At 38.9% G+C, this 21,588-nt stretch overlaps 1 protein-coding gene and 1 pseudogene across 4 annotated transcripts in view; both read left to right on the top strand.

The window, feature by feature from the left end:
- LOC145487498 (adenylate cyclase type 5-like) overlaps positions 1–21,588 on the top strand; it is a 219,901-nt gene that overhangs the window by 40,990 nt on the left and 157,323 nt on the right. For all 4 annotated transcript variants that reach the window (XM_081466304.1, XM_081466303.1, XM_081466302.1 and 1 more), the window contains 2 exons: positions 10,500–10,624; positions 20,584–20,695. In XM_081466304.1, the coding sequence (XP_081322430.1) occupies positions 10,500–10,624; positions 20,584–20,695 (237 nt within the window). The remainder of the gene's footprint in view (positions 1–10,499; positions 10,625–20,583; positions 20,696–21,588) is intronic.
- Positions 217–9,976, top strand: LOC145487543 (uncharacterized; annotated as a pseudogene).

Raw genomic sequence — 21,588 nt, 5'->3', positions numbered from 1 at the left:
CTTGAAAGAACACCTTCAATCAGTGATCTTCAAAAAGAAAGCTATTTGCAGCAAAAACTCAAAAAAGCTGTAGATACAATAAAAAGCAAATTCCCTAAAGCAAACTTTGAAAAAATCACAATTAGAAGAGGCACTGGAAAAAATGAGGGAAAAATTGTTGCTGTGGGGGCAAAAAAGGGTGAGTACAAGATTCTAAAAGATGATGAGTCGGGCTTAATGAAAAGTTTTTTAGACAGCTTCAAAGATAAACTTGGGCCGAGGGCTGAAGAAATTGTAGCCAAAGACCGTGACACCATCAGAGAACAATGCCAAAGACTGAGTGAGACAGAGATCCAACTACAACAGGCGGAAACACTCTCTTCGTAAAGAGAAGAAGAAAAGAAAGAAGTGGAAGCTCTGAGATGTAAAATCGAGAAAACTGATGCTCAGATTGATGCCATTCAGGATAAACAAGGTTCGAATCTTGAAAGTGAAGCAGAGCTGTGCAGGCTGAAAGAACTGAAACAGAACTATCAAACCGATCTTGAAAACAAGAAAAAAGAATTGGACTCGCTTACAAAAAAAGCAAGAAACAGAGAAAAAGAACAAGCCAAGGTTGACAGACTCAGGGCCAGCCTTGCAGCAAAAGAAAGTGAAACAAACGCCATGGAAGAAAGGCTAAACCAAACAAAACCGCTGGATGACCTGAAAGAGCAGGAAAGCGAGCTGCAGCGCCAAAACGAGGAAGACCAGGCAATCATCCAAGATGAGAATGCCTCGCCCTCCGACAAAGAAGCCACAGCAGGCAGAGTGGCAGAAAGAAACGAGGAGATCGCGTGTTTGCAAACTCAGATTGCGGAAAGGGAAAGGGGGCGGCCTCTCTTGGAAAGGGTCAAAGAGATCTTCAAAAAAAATGGTGTGACATTGACTGCTATTCTTATCGCCGCGGGGGTCACGATAGGGTCTGTCATCGGAGCCCTCACAAGAGGTTTGAAAGCCACCGGCAAGGCTGTGGGAAATGGGTTAAAAGATATAGGTGCGAAACTTGGTTCTCTGCTGCCCGGGCTGATTGGCTCGATTGTGAGCTTTCTTTTCAAAGCTGCGGGCCAAGCCATCGGGTTTCTGGCTGAGCACACCTGGCTGCTTATTCTTGCCGCGGTGGCCTTTTTGTTCGAAAAATATCTTAAGAAGCAGCGTTAACTTTACCGCCAAGCCATGAACAGCAAAGCCGAGAATCCTACTACGCCAACAATGACAGCTGTTTTGTTTACTTCGTGTTGCGGTGTTTTGTCTGGAGCCATTGGCTCTATTTTTTGCACTGTTGGCTGTGCTTGCTGAGTTTCGGGCGAAGCTGATTTCCTTGATTCGGCTGTTGTGGCTTTGTGTATCGGGTTTGAAGGATGGCTGTTGGGTGGGTTAATTTTTGACGGGCCGCCTGCCATTAGTTTGAGAGCAGCTTTTTTTGTCTCCGGGTTTACCTCGTTGTTGACCCCTAGTTTCATCCCGGAGACCGCCTGTTTCAGCTTGTTGTTGTAACCGACCGTGCTTGCGGTGTTGATTATCATTTGCGTGGGCATAAGCCAGGCCAGGGGGCTACAGCAAGATTGAGCCTGACCTTCGCTTGATCTACCGCGAGCTGGTACCTTTGCACGCTCTTGGCCAGGTCGGGCTGACTGATAGCATTTTCCATCAGCACCAGGAACTCGCTCTGGGCTTCTTTCGCCCGGCTACCAGAGCCGAGAATGCTGCTGCGGACGTTGACTTGCGCGCCTAGGACGCAATAAACGAAAGCCTCGATTGACTGGTTGATTCTAGATAACCCCACCTGCGTCAAACCGGATGCTGTGTTTGGCGCGAACCAGTCATACTGGGCCACAGTATCAGGTTCAATGAAAGAAAGCAGATTTCCTTTGCTTGCTGCACCGCCTTCATCACTGAATTTATAGAACCCTCCTGGATAAGCGGTTCCTGTTTTCAACGGCCCGTGCCCTGTCACGCCAATGTATACACTTCCCAAGCCGTGGTTTTTCCTTTGTGTGAAGCGAAAATCGCTCGAGGGGTCTATGCCGAACTCATCGCATAGCCTTTTGTACGAAGCAACGTCATAATGATTGTTCATTTGGCTGAACGTCGGGTCTCTGGGCAAAGCGCTTATGCTCTGAATACCTCCTAGCTGGTACAAAATGTGCCTGACCGTGAAATACATGTGGAAGATATAAAAAGCTCTTATCTGTGGGAGGGAGATTCATCCCACTGTGAAAGATTTCGCAAGAAACTCCGCAACCTTGTGTCGTGCAGAAAACTGCAAAGTTGAGCTGTTGCGGCCAATATTTCATGTCAGGCCCCCCTAACCAGTGTTTTGATTCGGTTCCAGAAGTATGCCTGAGTTTGATTTCTTGAAATGTTTCTCTGAATTTTGTTGTGAAATATTGGTCAGGCGTGACGTAGATTTTGATTTCGGCGTTGAATATTTTCTTCAAGCTTGGCGCTTTACCCTCGAAAGGTACAGCGGGGATTGCCAAAGAAACTTTTGAACCAAGTTGCGACAATTGGTAAGGAAAACCCCCGCTGTCTCCCAAACCTAGCGCTTCTTTCATTTCTGCGCTCCAATACCGCCTGTCTGAACCGAAGACACTTTGAAATGAGCCTTCGCTTTCTTTGAAAAACACCTCTGCGGTTGCGTTATTTTTCTCGTCGATGCTTTCTTGTGAAACGAACCGGCTTTTTTCTGCTTTTGGAAAGTGGTTTAAAAAATTTGTCCACACCTTTTTCTTAGCGGCATCCGCTTTTTTCACAAACTCAGGATCTTTCCACAAATTCGCCATCTTATTTGGACACAATTTTGTTTGTTAAATATAAAATGGTTGTTCTTACTATTGTCACACAACAGAACGGAGAGACCATCTATTTTGAAGAGCCGATACCGAAAGTACATTTCATGAAACTCATATCTTGTAGTTTATTCAACAGCTGGGACACTTTGAAAAAGGAAGGTTCAGCCACCTTGGGGGATAAAGACAAAGATAGAGCTTTATCAGTTAGTAAATTACTCCCAGGGCATTATAGTTTAGAAAGATTGGCAAAAGAAATAGACGGTCTGTTCGCCAAATATCAATATAAAGAGTTGCAAACAGCAAGAAACCAACCTGTTGGCCAGCTTGTAATCAGAAATTTTGGGGCTGGGGCAAAACCAATTGAACTTGATCGCGATTTGGCCAATTTGCTTGGTATTGGGCGAAAGTCGTCGCTTATAACCTTTGTAAAACGGCTTACATATCCAACGACATATTTCATTCATTGTGATTTGATCGACACAGAGCAGAATCTGTTCAATGGCAAAAAGACAGATGTCTTAGCCCTGTTTGATGTGAAAGGGAAGCCTTATGAAAAGGTGAGCTACCATGGTTCTCCGCAACAGGTTTTGCGAGACTGCTCTACAGGTGAGTTTATAAATAGCATCACTATTAGCGTCAAAGATGAAAATGGTAAACTCTTTGATTTCAAGGGCTTCCCGCTTCTTTTTGAATTAGAGTTAAATTAAATTTCTTTATATACACAATGTCTTTGGCAAATCTGTTACCTCCAAGCGTGCCGCCTGCTGAGAATGAAAGAAGAATCTATCCAAGCCTTCCCGAACGACAAATGCCGAGAATTTCCGGCTAACTGAGATAAGTAAAATTGAAAAAGAAATGTCTGCTAAGGTTGAGCATTACAGGTTTGTGTTGAAAAAATATAAAAAAGCCCGGAAAGCAATTCACTATTCCATGGTTGGCCTTTGTGCTGTCATGGCAGCTCTGTCTTCTGGGGCTGTTGCAACATCACTCACTGGTGTTGGAATTGTTATCGGCACGCCTGTTGCTGGGATAGCAGCTTTATCTGGCGCAGTTTCCACTGGCCTGTCCGTTGTCAACAAGAAACTTGAACGCAAAGTTAATAAGCACTCGAGAATCCATTCTCTGGCTATTGCAAAACATGACTCGATAAACATCTCTGTCTCACAAGCTCTGAATGATAATCGTGTTTCTGACATGGAGTTTCAACTGATCACATGTGAAATGCAGAAATATCACCATTTTAAAGAGACTTTACGCTCAAACTTTGCGCAAAAACAAACAAATCCAATCCAGCCAGATATTGAAAAAATAAGAAACCAGGTTTGGGAAGAATATAGAAAAAAACTTGCGGAGTACAGCACAAATTTGAACTAAATTTTGAGCGAAAACTATCTCTAAGTCTTATTAAAAACAGATGATTGTGTCACACAAAAGGGCAAAAGCCCTGTCAGGGGGTGCTCATTGGCTGTTCTTGCCTAGCCCCGGCTAGGACTTTCCCGCTGCTGACAAGGTGGCTGTCGATTCCCATTTTACCTCTGGGAACAAGGTTTGAGATCCCAAGGGACCTCTGAGCACCCCCCAGTCTCCACTGGGCCAGGGCGGGTTCACCCGGGGTTGTCGCCGTGGACGGCCTCACCCCATACCCCTGACAAACACCTGTACGTGCCGTATCAGGAATCAGAGGGGGCCAGCCTCACATCCAAAAGCACCTTCATTTGCTCGCTGATAAATATAATAATTCTGCAAGCTTATATATTGATCCAGTCGCCTCTCCTATCACTTGTGGTGTTGCTTCTCTGTCCTTTGCCTAAATTTCACAGGTTTTCACACATACGCATGCGCTTTCAGGTGGCGAGATGATATCATGCTTGAGCTATATTTAGAGATTGGCTGAATAAATTATATCACAACAGTACTTCTGAAGGCCAAAGTGATTGTGCTTTTCCATGCGATTTGCTTTATTTTCATGGAACTTTCTGCACCCGTTTGGCTAAAAGAGTCCAGACAGATAACATATCAAGTCGTTGAAGCCATGCGAGAAGCAGAGAAGACTTAAACAGGCTCCATTGAGTCCCTTGTTCAAGGAATATTTCATGTTACGATCGATTGAACGCTGCGATCAAATCTTGCTATTTTCTCGTTTCCTCCTGCTCGCTTCACTTCGGCAGCTTCTGTGGTGAAAAAATAACTTACAGCGCATTGACTGAGTGTATTTTTTTGTAAATTCTGTTCTGGTTTGTTTTTTTCCGGCCCAAACAAAGAAATCTTGAGTTGTCCTCCATGTTTTTCAGTACTGCTCGTCCAAGGGCCTGGGGAATATTTGGTTCCAGTCTTCTGAGAAAAACGTCACGCAACTCACAGATTTCAAAACAAAACTTTTGCTCCGAATGAAGGTTAATATCGTTGCCGCTCAGTAAAATTTCTGAAAGATTTCGGCATAGTCGTTCTTGTCATATATGGGGTAGCCGAGATAGTGTTTTTCTCAATTTTTATAACACTCGTAACAGAGTTCTTTTAGGCCACAGGCGTCGCATTTACGACAAAACATGACCATTACAATTCTTGAGCGTTTTTCGCAGAAGGGTGCCTCTTCAATCTCGTCATGTACCTCATCCCAGCCCATTGCCTTTCTTTCTCTTATTTTTATCGCGAGATACTCCTTGTAAATTATCTCACGAAGTTCTGGAGGGAGGTTTTGAATTGCCTCGGAAAGTTGACAGTTGTTTGATCGGCCATGCATCAACCACGCACACTTGTTTGTTCCTCGAAACATTGCCGGTGTTCGGGCGGTATAACGGCGGGGTTGTTTCTATCTAATAGGTATCCCTCCCCTTCCCCCTTGTTGTAAGTAGTATATAGGGAGTTTAATGAATACTGTTTCGCAGAGGAAGGAGTATTTCCCGTTTTTACAACCCCCTGGTTTAACCGAAGCGAGTTTGCGAGCTTCGGAATTAAAGCTGGTGGTTGTAAAAACGGGAAATACTCCTTCCTCTGCAGAACGGTATTCATTAAACTCCCTATATACTACTAAAATAAAGATATTTCATTAAACAATGTATAGAAAACTACAATCATTGTTATCTTGCAGAGGAAACTGTTCATAAAAGTGAATACAAGTAACTTACCAGTGTGAAGCCTTAACCTTACGTCCTTGGATTGCTCTTAAACTCGAGGCTGAACATCATTGTTTATTTAAAGTACCCTTGAGTGTCACAGTTTTATTATTAATCAGAACAAATTTGTTGATGCATAAATTATTTTCGATAAACAACACACAATACCTTATACTCTACGAATGTGTTTCGCGGTTCAGCTTGGTTCAGCTTTGTGTGACCTATTATGGATCAAGCGTAAAGTGAAATCAAGTGACATTTTGTGGACATTTGATTCCTAATTTGGTCATGAATTTAGTGCTCGACAAAATGGATGTTCACCTCTGGTTGATTTAAACTAAGGTGAAATTTAGATGGGAAAGAGCAGTGACATTATTTTTCCCATGTTACCAAAACATTATCATGGCTCTGGAGGTTTTCTTTTTACTACTGAAGCAAAAGCATATTGCTACAAACAGTGATTGTTAGTGATTTGCCAAGATAAGTGCTTGAATCGTGGCGTCACGGCCTTTACCTTACATGTATCGCAGTGGTACTTTTGGGCATGGCAAATTTCATCCTCATGAAGAATAGACATGTTGTTTACTTTGAATGTTATGCATGATGTTGATGTTGCATTTTTGACGCTGCTGCCCAGGAGCAGTTTCATTTGTGGTAAAAAGTGAAAGTTGTGTTATGCTCAAGTGCCTACAAGTTGTCTTGCTATGTCAATTTTGTCAAAATTGTTTGGATATTCACACAGATACAATTCGGGGAAGGATGAAAATTGTTTCGCTCACGAAAAACTAATATTGGTTGTAAAATATATGTAACTGAAGATTGTTAAAAGTGCTAATGAACAAAACATGACAGCATGCATGCAGAACAGATTTCAATGATTGACGGCCTTGATGATACACAAAAAGTTTGTGAAGGTGGACATTTCATGGAATGGTTGGTAAGTTGAATCTCAAACAGCGTAATGGACTGTGCGTTTGGACACAGTGTGCCATTTCACTCGCTTAAAATCGTGCCACGCTTGCTTAGCATGTCATTTTACTTGCTGCTTTCTGTAATTTTGGCATGCTTCTTTGTTAGAATGAACATGCTCCTTTGTTTTCACCATGCAATATGAAGCAAAAGAAAATTTTAATGAGCCATGCATTGTGACACACTGCTAGCGTGTTAAAGGAATTTTCTTTTGTCTACCGTGTTAAAATAGCATGCCTTTGTCATCACCTTTTCACCTGTTTTCCTGTGAAGGTTTATGCAACTTTGGACCTTAAACAGGGTCTTTTATAGCTAAACAGAGCCTATGGCTCAAACCAATGAAAAAACCTGTACCATGGCAAGGCTGGATGCTAAGTAATATGTACTAGGACATAGAGGTAGGATTCACTACTTTAATCTCTAAATACAGCCAAAAGAAAGTATAACTAGACATTATTACATCATACTATCACAACATGCTTAGCTAGAGGCCATCCAAGGGCAACAACACAAAGAATACAAAGGTATGTTCATGTACTAAGTTGCTACATTGTTTCAACCTTGAACTCCTTACAAGTCACAATATGTCACAGCATATCACAGCATTGCCCTTTAAAATAACCCCCAAAGCCCACCGTGCTAGCGGTGTCATTAAAGAGTTCTATCTTTGGTGAGGGGGTGACTTGTGTCCAGGAGAAAGGAATGCCCATTCCACCCGGTAAGGAAGAGTGACCATATATCAAGGTCCTTAAAAAATTCTTTGTTAGGATAGATATGTTGAAAGCGATTGGACACCTCCCTTGTAAGGTTTATGACATGTAAAAAAAAAAATTGGCCCTGGGACAAACACCCTACTGGCAAATTGGAGGGTGCCTATGAGGGATTGCAACTCGACCAACCGCACAGAGGGACAGCGCTTAAGGGATGGTACATTAAAGCAAAGTAGATCACCCAATTTGATCAATTTTAAACTAATCAGTGTGTGGTCAGGGGCATCTTCAGGATTGCATAGTTCAGATCATGGAACAACATAAACTTATGGAAAGCCATGTTGCTAGTACAGTACAACAGTGTTTAAAATTTATTTCTACTGTAAACACTGGCAGATAAGCCGCACATGCAGGTAAGCTGCACCCCGAGTTTGGCAACTCAAATTTCGCAAAAAGGTTTTTGGAAAGAAATCAAAATAATTCATAAGTGGAGTCTCAAGAAAGATTCTTTTCATGTACATTTCTTGATTTATTGAATATAAACCCATGTAAACTCACTAGTTAACATTGAAAACAGAGAATATGTCAAACTGAACCCTTGTGTTCTTGCAGCTAAGCCTCTGCCCAATTTTTAAGGAAAATTTTGAGTAAAAAGGTGCGGGTTATCCACTGGTGTTTACGGTACTTGATAATCATAACATTTGTAATTACAGTGCAATCCAGATCTCTCGAACCCTCATTTTTGCGATCCTTCCGATAACTCGAACCAAAAGTTGTTCCCTCTCCTCAGTCAAACACTGTAATTTTACTCCCGATTTCTCAAATTCTCTGATTTTTTGAACCCAGTTTCGTTTCCCTTGGAGTTTTGAAAAACTGGGATTCCACTGTATGTTAACAACCAAATGTTGAGAATGAAATACCTCCACCTCCAAGTGAAAAGCATTTGTAATCAATTAAACTTTAAAGGCTGGTTTAGACTGAGTTACCCTGAGTTGAAGAAAAAAATTGAGGCAATAAAACAATGTGGATTTTGTATATGTCATTTTCAATTCACAAGTTTGTTTAATGATCCTTTAATTTACTTAGTAAAAGAAACCCTAATTGTAATGGACTTCTAAAAAACATTTGTTTTGTACATTTATGTTCAAGTAACGTTTTCTTATTCATTTTGACTTGAAAATGACGTTGAGTAAACGTTGAAACGCCGTCGCTTTTTAGAGTTTTTAACAGTGATGGTTTTAACTTTTGTCTTGTTGCAATGTTTTATAGTTAAATTATTGACAAAGCCTATTCTTTTATGTATGTTAAAAATTTGTTGGATAATTTTTTTTGTTCTAATTAGAGCAATTTCTTTGATTAGTACTCTAGTTTCATATGAAACCAAAACTTATTTCACTTCTCTCATCTGCCATCTCTTATCCATCCCAAAGTGCATCGCACGTTTGCAATGCAGTCTGGAACAGATTAGGGATTGTGGATGAATGGCTGATATAGGGTGAACCAGCTGCAGTTTTATCGGATTTTCATCCCAGCTAACAGTTTACAACGTATCCACCTTGAAGAAGAAGAACAAAAGTTCACTTTGTGTAATTTAATTTACCAGTATCATAGAATTCCATGAAAGAATAAAAATGCCGTTTACCGTTTGCAAATATCTGCATTAGTTCAGGAGATATTTAAGTTTGAAAAATGTGTAAAATATGCAAATGAGATGACTGATGACGTCATACACTCAACCCAAATTTATATCAAGTATATAAATAGAACTATCTGCACTGCAGACCATTGAAACGTGGTAGGCTAATAGTTCTACAGGAAACACACCTACGGCTGTGAAAAGTTCTGTTCCCGTGGTAAGTCACTCTTTTCCAGTCCCCACCCACTTGATTTCAATATGTTAGTGATTTTCAGCTCGCAAAACATTAAATGAGACTGCAAACTTAACCTAACATATTTTTATGCTTGCTGGATCAAGCATATGAGGCCTCATTTGCAAATATCAAAATGGAAGGCCAGAAGGTGGCCAGAAATGCCTTTAATATTGGGGAGGTCTGGAACCCAGTATGTTGCCATGGTAACCAAACTGTTAAGCTTGTATTGTGGAGCACATTTAGTAGAATCTTACTGCAAAGAATCAAACATTTCAGATACAAATTGGCTGAGATACCTTTTTTCATCATATTTGATCAAAATTTAGTTGAGTGTATGATGTCATCGCTGGGCTAATTTGCATATTTTAAAAACTTGAATATCTCAGGAACGAAAAGAGATATTTGAATATAGTAAACAGCATTTTTCTTCTCACACAGGCTACTTGTTTATGTTTTAAAATGGATGTGATAGGAAAGATGCGATTTTCGTCATAGTACCACTTGAAAAAAATTAAACTTTCGGGAAGAGGTAATTTGAGACTGATACTGAGAACACTGTGTTGTTTATAAACTTACAAGCCAAGATACATGCTACTTAGTATGCACATCCTATATTATGTTTGTTTCATTTCCTTCTTTATTCTCAATGCTGTTTTCATTTTCTTTTTACATGTGTCCAAATCAACTGTGAAATTTTGGCACAAAATTTTCCTTTACTGATCGTTTCCCTTGATCACTGGACCGACCGGACACGGAACCAAAAAGGTGTTACCCTTGAAATTTGACACTTTAGGGCTTGCCTTATTTTAATTTAGAAATACAAATTTTATTCATGATAACTTAATTACAAATTATGTGAAAATGTCAACTTTTACGAAAACGTTTAGAGTCTGTATATTATGTGAAACAAGTTCTGTCAGTGAGAGGCACTCTGGAGGAGACAATGCTAATAAAAGCACATTGAATGGTATTCAAAATGGGTGCAGCATATTTAATCTTAATAATTAGTGCTTTTAATTTCAGGAACGCCTGCTGCTTTCAGTTTTGCCCAGACATGTTGCCATGGAAATGAAAGCAGATATAGAAAGTGACAGGACAGAAACAATGCAGTTTCACAAAATCTACATTCAAAGACATGAGAATGTCAGGTTTGTAACTTTAAGAGCTGCCCTCGGTAAATATCAACTATGGTCATTTGGTCAAGAAAAAAATCAAATTTCTCAAATGTTCTCAGCTGAATAGTCTAGATAAGTGATTCACCAAAATATAACTTTCAGTGCAGTTCAATTCGTATTTTAGCGCTGTTGTGACCATCTTGGTTTTGTCCCTCTGAGAGGGCTTCGAGCATCCATTTTAGGGCACATATTTAACAATTTGCCATGCAAAGAAAAAAATTGTAATTCTGGGTAAAAACCCATTATTCGAGACAAGCAACTGTTTCTTGTTACGTCAAGAGGCTGTTTTGGGAATTTGACCAACATCTGATTTTTTTTTTACAGAATTTTAAATTTCTTCCCTTTTGAACTACTCGTGAAGCGCCCTAAAAAACGCAAAATTTAAAGGAAAATATCACCAAAAGTACATCACTTGAGATCCCAAAGCTACCCTCAATTAAAGAGCAATGTCTCACCTGTAAAAATATGTAATAAAATTTTGGGCAGTTGAAACTGTAGAATGTTAGAAGAAGTTTAAGCTGTGCTTTTGTCAACAAAGACCACTGTCCTAATTAGCATAATAATGTGAAAATAACGATGTACAAAGAAAATAATTATATATTCCACTTACCTGGTGACATGTTAACTACTGGGTGTTCCATGATACCTCATGTTATATTATCAGTAAGTTTCAGTGGCATTTTTGATGATTGGTGTGCAAAATCACTCTGAGACATCACAATGGTTAAGCAGATTTCAACTTTCCAAAGCCTGCATCATAACGTCTATCAATATTATTTGTATTTTGTCTCATAAGCCTTTAAAATCTTCCTCTTAATTGAGGATTCTCATCAAGAACTCATTTAAGCTCAGTTCTGTTGCGATATGTTGTGCACCTGCCATTATTCCACAGATTGTGTTACACATAACAAGTGCACATTCCAACAGGTAGGGGTAGGGTGGGTAGGAAGTGAAAATGTAATAACTGGCTTTAAAGCCATTTTGTGCATTTCAGTGGCTGAACTAGTAACTGGCTATCCTGGAATGATTTGAATATGAGCTTCTTCTTGGAAATTTTAGTCATTTTGTAGGTTATGTATTGTGGGTGAATCACTTATCTAAACCATTCACCTAAGAAAGTTTGAGGAATTTGATTTTTTCTTGTCCAAATGACAATAGTTGATATTTTACAGAGGGCAGCTCTTAGATACCAATTAGCCAACTTTAGCAACAATGAAAAATGTTTTCATAACAAGAAGCCATGTGTCTGGAGTTGAAAAGTTCAAGGCTGACATAGATATTTTGGTCAGCACTGTTTATGCGAGGCTTTGTTTTCCATTCCAATTTGTTGGCGTAAAAAACAAATTAACGTCAGTTTTTCATGCGTCTGTCCTGTTATTGACAATGAATTTTGTCATGTTATTGCCAACATAGTCTGCGGATCCACTCACTCAGCTATGGCCTTGTGGATTCACAGCTACTTTTACAATGTTATGACGAAATTCATGTTCAATAACAGGACAGATGCATGAAAAACTGACGTCACTTTGTTAGATATCTGACAGAACTATCTTCTGTTCTAAGAATTTTCCAAAGCAGAAGTTTGGGCAACACAATGGCTTTGTACGCATTATGCATTATATCATACATCTTTGCTAATAATGGGCTTTTGAAAAAAGTGAACAACAACACCAATTTGTCTAGTTGATTCTTTGAGTCTATTCAAATGTAACAAGATATAAATATCTAGACCTGGTCAGAAAATACAGCTAATCAGAATAAAGGAAAGCTGTTGTATACTTGATGGTATTTCCACTGTGTGCTACATTGATTGTGTTGGCCACTGTATCTTCTTTGTCACTTGTATTTTCCTGGTATACACACGGTCCTTAAGGTCATTCCACTGAAATAGAACCTACAATACCGCTCAAAAGTATGTTACCACCTTCTTGCAAGACAAGACTCTCGTCTTGAGAGATGAGACTCTCGTCTTGCGAGACGAGAGTCGAAGAGCTTTAAAAAACTGTAAGTATGGCTGCCTGAACTTCTCGCGAGATTTTAATAGTCTATTGTAAAGCAAACAATGTAGCAAAACTTTGCGTGATCTGAAGAAGCTTCGCTTGCGAGCGCTGGTGCCGGATCTTCGATGTTTACCACATTCATAAAAGATGTAACTCCTGAAATTTTCAACCCACATGGCTTGAGAATGGTGTTTGTGAATATATATGCTGCAAATTGTTTAGTTTTCAATCGAGAACATATTGTTCATGACTTCCACAGTGTCCAGACCTGTACACTGAAATTGCTTCTTTTGCTGATCGATCCCAGTGGCTTCTTTCACCAAGCAAATGCCGTGATTAATAAAGTCATTAACTTCACTTCAGTAGAAAGGTCTGAAAACATGAAAGAAAGGTTAACAGTGTCGTGTTTAAAAGCAAATGTGGACTATTCTTGGCCTTTGAGTGGTTCACAATTTTTATAGCCGTGTTTCGATTGATGATCGACACGCGTTGCTAACTTTGCAGTTAAGCGAGTTCTGTGACAGAGCTTATCTTGCAGCATTTGCTATTAACAACTCCTATAAAGCTATTACGCTTCTCTTTGTTTATAGGGTTCTCCGAAAGCCCTCTATCGATCGATCAACAGACTGTTTAACTTGGTTGCTATATGTACCTGTAGGCGAGTTCAACATCAACACAACTAATTTGACCAAAAGATCGCAATCTTTCCATCAATCGCTCAACAGACTTTGACTTTCTTGGTAAGCACGTTTAACAAGGAATTAAGATCAACATAACTTTCAGTTTAACCCTTTGGTGACACCCCCTAAAAATGGCCATTTTTGACATGTTTTGGTAAAAAATGACCAGCTCATGTTGTATTCAAACAATTTTGTTATGCTATATGTCATTTTAAAGCTAAAAGCCCTGTTTTGCCTTCACTACACCCACATGGGTGCATGGGTGATACAAGTACCCATTGGCTACATGAGCACAATTTAAGTTAAATGCCACTCCTTTCAAATATTCTACTTGTATAAAATAGCAATTAGTTTTTAAAAGTAAAAATCTACATGCACCTCAGCCAGACACGTAAACCCCTAAAATCCACCGGGTGGAAAACGGGGACCGTGTACCCCCAACCAGTGCTATGATGCTACCTTTGGGGTTTCAAGGGGCCTTACCTAACAAAGAACAAATTAAATCAACTACAAGTGTCTTTTTACAATTAATCGCGGTGATAGTCCTTGCTGTGCCAAATCTCAAAGCAGTTTTTATCCTGAGTGCAATGTAGATAAACATTATTACATTGTGGTGCACTGCAGCAAGACCGAACTTTCATTTCCTTCTGTGTTGCTTTATAACAAACTTTACAGTTCCTCTTAGTGTCAGTAAACTTTGGTATATGCACAGTAACAAACTCCCCAGGTTCCTTTGTTGGGGGCTTGAACACTGGAGGTGTTCCATATTCATCCAAGCCCGCTAGATCTCTCACAAGTTCCTCTTGATACTCTGCAATTGCAAACTTTTGAGGACGCTTGAGTGCTTCATTGTCAGGGTGCTCTGCACGATGAAGTTGAAATAGAATGTAACTGTTGACAATAGCTATATCAATCATGTGAAAAAACAATGTTTGCCACCACCTCATACACTTTCGAAGAGCACAGTTCTTTGCAAGAATTTGATCTGAACGGTCAACTACATTCATATAGTTATTATAATGTTCGATTGCTTTAGGCTGTTTTACATTGATATTTCTCCACACATTGCCCACTTTCTCTTTTCTAGCAACCATTACAAAATCATTGGCACTGTCAATTGAAGTAAGGATAGTGACTGGTCGGTTGTCCTTCCATTGCTGAGCAAGGCATACTCCATCTCTTTCCCACCTCATGCTTCCCTGAGCTTTCTGTCGTGCCCATTGTTATCCCTTTTTCATTGTCTCAGGGAATCCCCTCCTGTTCTCAGCAGCTGTACCTGTGGCTGGAATCAAAACTTGAAACAAATCTTTCACAAGCTTCACAGAAGTATAAAAGTTATCAAAGTACAAATGATATCCCTGGTTCCTCAGAGGGACAACAAGTTTCATTACTACATCATACCCTAACCCATTAGGACTTAGTTCCTGTTGTGCATTTCTCCCTATGTACACATCAAAGTCACAGGTGTATCCATTCAAACTATCTGCCAAAACCCATAACTTTATACCCCACTTTGTTGGTTTGTTTTTTATATACTGCCGAATTCCAGACTGATGTTTTGATTTCACCATTCTCTCATCAACAGCCACACCTTGAAAAGGTTGGTAGAGATCCTTGCATTTTCGCTTGAAAAAATCCAAAAACCTACTCACCTTCCTCAATTTGTCTTCCTCATCTTCTTCATCTGGATCGACAACATGAAGCATTGCCATAAGTGCCTTGAATCGGTCTCGGGACATAATTCTCCGTGCCCACAACCCATGGTATAAAGTTTTTGTGCTCCAGTATCGGTGAAATGAGCTAACGTGTACCAGGCCACAGTATAAAATGAGGGCAATCAATTTTTCTATTTCCTCAGGAGAAGTTTCAACCCAGGCACCTTCCTTGTCACCATAGTAGGGTTTGTCGCCAATGGCCCCCCATCCATAGCTATTTGTATGGGTACAGATAGTTCTTAGAAGCTCTGCTGTAAAGAAAAGCCTGAAAAAATCTACAGCCCTTGTCATTGCACCTCTTAGCACTGGCACATTCAGATGCAATCCAGGTGGTGTCCTTGGGGTAAAAGGGGGAATCTGATTTGGTGTATCAGGATCCTCGTAACTTCTACCTGCAGGTGCAGGTGCAGGTGGAGCTGCAGGTGCAGGGGGAGGATCACCCCTTCCCTTACCCCTTCCCCTACCCCTGCCCCTACCCCTTGCTGGCCTCTGCTGGGGTAGTCTCCTACCTCTTCCTGGTGGTCTTTCTTGTACCTCTGCGGACGCATCAGAGTCACTTACCTCATCTTCCGACTGCTCACTAGAGTCACTATCAGAAATCATAGCTTCGATATCTGACTTGTGCTCACTGGAAAAAAACATACGTGAAATGAGTTTTTGAGAATTTGGAAGGGACAAAACTGTAACACTAACATAAAATGAAAGGTTCAGCAGCTAATAAGCAAATTTTGCACCAAAAAAAAAAAAACAAATCAGGAGAGCTAAAATTTGCTCTTTAGATCTTAGAATGTCCTTTGATCAAAGGTCACAAACTGGAGAGATTATGATGATAAATAAATCAAACAAAAAGCTTCTTCTCTCAAAACCTTATTATGTTTACTCTTTAGGGCTCGATAAAATACATATAGCATTGTTTGTACACTACTAACAGTGAAGTAAAAAACAGAATTACAATAAATAACTTGATCAAGCCCAAGATTTTTCCGCTCTTCATGAAACATTCCCGACAACATTCCAAGATTATGTCCACATACAAATGAAACAAGTAAAAGGAATATTATACGTCAATTCCATAAAATTTCATCAGAAAAGGGTTCTCAGAGAAAGAAAATGTTATTTGCAAATTCTTTGGACACTAGAAAATGCAAACGAATAACAAAATAACCATGATATTTCTTTCTGTCTTTCTTCTCGCGAACACATGTTTGGAGGCTTGAGTTACGCATTGCGCGATAAAATCACCTGATTGTATAGCACTCAAAATTGTGGTAAGAAATGAATAAATCGGGCGCAGAAAGCTTCTATTTCCATCATTTTATCATCATGAAACGTCTCCAGAGAGTACAAAAGGCTACAGCTAGTTTTGTGCTTGGTAGATTTGTGTCATCCGAAGACATCCTTACGAAACTCAAATGGCTTCCCGTAAAGGAACAACGCGAATGGAACCTACTTAAGGCAACTCACAAAGCCCTTCACAACCCATATTGGCCAAGTTATCTGAAACTTAATGTATTTCAACACGAAAGATGCTTAAGATCTAGTAACAGCATTCAGTTAGAGAGATCTTTAATTAATAATACTCTACAGGACCAGACTGCAAGTTTATTTAACACGTTGCCCAGCAACGTGAGGTGCTGCCAAGACTATATTAAATTTTGTAAAGACACAAAAACATTATTTTTAAGAGAGCTTTAGAACACCTGGCATAATTTTAATTATTTATTTATTCATTTATTTATTTTAGCATATCTTAAAACACAATTTTATCTCGTTTACATATAGATATAAATTCTTAAAATTCTTAGATATCTTTTTAATTGTAAATTTAGTTAGCATTGGGCAGGCGAAGAGCCACCCTGTGGATATACTGCCCGAAATGCCATTATTATTATTATTATTATTATTATTATTATTATTATTATTTTAGTTTACTAAAGACTTGTAGTTTCATTTTTCACAAAAAGATGACGGGAAAAGTGCAAAATTCGGGCTAAGTAAAGGCTAAATTCCAATGCACTCATATTTCATCATGTTGTTTACACTATCGCTTACCTCCATTCTCTCTCTGAAGCACGATTTCCTTCGAGTTCTTGGTCTAAATCAAACTCTTCTCCACTCGAAATTCCACCACTGTTACTGTCAATATCACTTTCAGCATCACTGCCACCTCGGGCACAAATTTCAGCTGCTTCTTCAGCCGTGAAAGTCACGTGTGGTCACTTGCTCGAAGACGCCATTTTGAATAGAACCTTGCTTGTCACGCCGCATACACAAAAAGTGAATTTCGACTAGCCAATGAGATCTATGAATTCCACAATGGATTCTTTTTGATTGGCTACATCCATAGTTTATTTTTAGTGTAAAAAACAATTAGGTAACGTTAAAAGAGCATTGTTTTGATAGGAAATATGTCATCGTGCCACATTGCACGATATTCGGGGTTGTCGTCACCAAAGGGTTAACAAATTGATGTCAGCTTTTTATGCGTCTGTCCTCTTATTGATGATGAATTGCATCATAACATCGACAAAGTGGCTGTAGAAACAAAAGCGGCAGGCGAGTAGTTCCGCAGTAACTTTGACAATGCTATGACGAAAGTTATCATCAATGAGAGGACAGATGCATAAAAAACTGACGTCAATTTATTTTTTACAATAACAAGACCCCAAAATGGTCAAATGCCGGGAATAAATAAGGGGAAAAGACACTGCAAACCTGCCGTAAACAAAGATAAGTGAATTTTATTCAAGGTGATGCAAAAATTGTCAATAGCTTTTCTTGCTTTTTGATTGGCTACTTAAAAAAAGTCCATAAAATCTCACTGGTTAAAAAGCTGACAGTTTGACAGCTGAAAGTTGAACTTGAAAGCTTGCATAAATTTAAATTTTATCCGTCTGTACTCTTATTGATGATAAAAACGAGCCAATCAGCGTGCCAAAAATTAGACAGTTATTGTAAAAATTCGAACTGACATCTTCTTCGTTCCATTTCATGTTCCTTCTTTGGACATTTCTGCTCCGTGTGTTTGTTATTTTAGCAAAGGACGCGTGCATCAAGTCACGTTTTTGTTTTTGTGTAATCAAAATTCACTTCCTTTCTCGCTGTCAGATGAAACATGTACAGATTTACCGAAGTTCTCTTTCCAGTGGTTAATGTTTTGATTTCTAAGATTGTTTACATTCAATTTTATTTATGAACACAACAGTTTTTGATTCAAAGACGAGTTCAAAGGACATGTACACTTATGCAAATTCACTGTGTTATGGGCTAAAAATAATCTGGAAACTATTGACACTTCACTCATCGATTACTCAAGTACTTTAACCAACGTCTTGATTTGAGATTAAAAAAGTTTCCATTCACTTTCTTCATTTGCGATGATAGTATTGGGTCTTGCGAAGTAAGTTTCCACTTAAAAGCTGTCATTCATAGTTACGCAAAGTCAACACGCTGCAGTGAAATAATTAAAGTGACCACCGAACGCAAATTTTGACGAACGTCTTTGATGTTTGCTTTTTATCACTTTCATTTAAGTTTTTCGCTTGCAAGTTAAAGTTGGCTCTCTCGAAGTGGCCTTTAAAACAAGAGCCCACAAAACCAGATGCTCTTGCAGGGTAAACTTTGCTGCGTCACGAGGAATTAATTGTTTTCTCGCAAGCTAACTGCTTGCAATTTATTTCAAAATATATGCTTCAATGGTTCTCGCAAGACAAGACTCTCGTCTCTTGAGATGAGACTCTCTTCTCACGAGACGAGACTCTCGTCTCGCGGGTTGAGAGTCTTGTCTCGCGATAAACGAGATGAGAGATGATAACTTACTTTTGAGTGGTACTGTACACCAAGATTTTTGTCAAACTTTGTCTATTGATTGTTTACATTATAGGAACTTAAATTTTTAAATAAAAATGAGGGGTCCTTGTGTTTGTTCAGGAGCAACAGCAACTTGTTTATACCCAATAAATCTTGTTTATACTTGTGTCAACTTGTTTATACCCAACAAAAAAATGATAGGTCACCATACTTGTTTTCAAGTAAATGATGATTTACCTCTAGTGAGATCCAGCCGTAAAGAAAATGCAGCCATTTTTTAATGCGTGTGTCATTCACATGTGAAATTATGTGCAGTAGGGATGCTCAGTGCAATACTGGGGAATGACCTTACTTTAAGGCGAATGTGTTAACCGAGAAAATCCAAGTGGCTCGTGGGATATTAACCTCTTACTAATTGAGCAAGAGGGCTGCACTGGGGAACAGCCCTCTCGCTCAGTTAGTAAGAGGTTAATATCCCACGAGCCACTTGGATTTTCTCGGTTTACTAATAAGAGATTTATTATCCAACTGCTGTAGTAAGTCAATAAACTCATCAATGAAAGAGGGAGAGTGCAACAGTTTTGCGTGCGCACGCTGACCTGTACAGCAAACAGGTTTTCTACTGTACAAATAACTGTACAATATCGCTGTATATTTGTAGTGTTATTTGGACGGTATTCGCTGCAGTTGGATGAGAATAGTCTGTATAGAAACAGGCTCAATCCAGGCAAAAACAACCTGAGGGCTAATATTCCCTAGTATGGCTCAAGCAAGCTAAGTTTACTTAGTAAGTAGGTCGTTATATATGACACTTGGACTTGCAAATTTTGAATTCACTGCCTCTAAAAACCCAAAAAATACGCGCAAAATCCCCACCAAGGAAGAACCAATCAGAACGTTTGGATTTACCCCAAGACTGCCTTGCCATGTAGTAATCCATGGATACCACTTGAAAGCAAATTGCATAACTAGTATGTATTAAACTTGGCAAACTTTGATCCAATGTAACCTGTGATATTCTTGAACTTTAGGGGAAAGTCTATCGAGCTTTTATTGTTATTATTATTATTATTATTATTATTATTATTATTATTATTATTAGAGTGGTTTTCAATTGAGTATAGAAAGTAATTAGACAATTACTTTGATTTTGGTTTTGGTTGAGATTGGCTGAGTAGTCTAATTGGTAAGTAATTGGATTAGTTTTGGTTTTACGACACTCAATTGAAAACCGCTCTATCATCATTATCACTATTACTATTACTACTACTGCTACTACTGCTGCTGCTGCTGCTGCTGCTGCTACTACTACTGCTACTGCTACTGCTACTGCTACTGCTGCTACTGCTACTGCTACTGCTACATAAACAACAACAACAACAAGAACAACAACAACAACTACTACTACAATTACAATTACAATTACAAGTACTATTACTATCACTATTACTATTACTATTACTATTACTATTACTATTATTGTTATTATTATAGTTTTGAGGCACTTAAACCAAAGATACACATTATTTGTGTTGTAGTACAAAAGTATGCACTCCTAGGTTATTGACCACATTGTTTTCAAGTAATTATTTTGAACCCTTTTTTATGTTTATTTTTTACACAACCTCAACTTTTGGCCACATGAGGGTAGTAAACCTCCAACAAATACAGATATTCCAATGAAGGCAGTCATATGATACTTAATTTTCTGTTTACTCTCATTTCAGTATTTTGTTTGCTGATATTGAAGGATTCACTATGCTCTCATCCCAATGCACAGCTCAGAAGTTAGTTCAATATCTCAATGAATTATTTGCCAGCTTCGATATGCTTGCTGTGGTATGATCTCTTTCTGTCTTTTCTTATGCTAGAGTAACTTTTTAAAATTTGGAGAATAAGACTTAGTTGATATTTAAGGTTGTGAGGCATCAAAGTAATTGGTTATATCATTCCTGTCAAAAATAATATAGAATATAGTCTTGGATTACCTCAATATCTTACTAAATAAGTCCCAGAAATGTGAATAAGGGGATTGAAATAACTTATGTTCCAGAACCTATACAGTATCGTACAAAAGTAATGTAAACAAAATTTGTCCTTTGTTCTCGCGAATTTTCCACAAAAAGTCGTTGAATTTTCAAAAGATGTTTTGTAGGGTTCTAAGCGAAAAAATCATGACCTTTCTCAAAAATTTGAGATTGCAAAATTCGTAGCAGTGAATTTTTGTGACATGAACCGCCATGAATGACATCGCTAAACAAACCTAACTCATATTGAAAATAGATTCAATGATCCCACAGTTTTAACGAAAAAAAGCGATTACCTCAAAAGTAATTCCTTAAACACAGACTCGTAAACCTTGTTTTAGCAACTTTTGTTTTCAAGCCTGCGTATGGATCAGTAAAACTGGGTGCCAATTCCACAAGTACACCCTGTAGGCCAAGTCTGTTGACGTGACAATGTTTACGGAAGTCCGCTTTCCCCAAACAAACAGCGCAGAAATGAGACAGAACTTTAGCAGACAAAATTTATATTTTATGAAACATTACATTTCGTTTTGGAACCAAAACTCAAAAGCTCTCAGATGTCTTTTGCGTGTTTTTAGCCCAGCAGTGCATGTCTTGATCAGCTCCAGAGTTGAATTGTACAAAACAGTTTTCGAACGTCTTACCTTGTAAACTGAATCCTTGCTGGGTTTATAAGCAACAAGCTTATTTCAAGCATTTTCTGCT

This window comes from Orbicella franksi, chromosome 5, assembly GCF_964199315.1.
Source record: "Orbicella franksi chromosome 5, jaOrbFran1.1, whole genome shotgun sequence".
Taxonomy (NCBI): Eukaryota; Metazoa; Cnidaria; class Anthozoa; order Scleractinia; family Merulinidae; genus Orbicella; species Orbicella franksi.
Note: the sequence above shows the minus strand (reverse complement) of the source record. Positions and strands in the feature narration are given on the sequence as shown.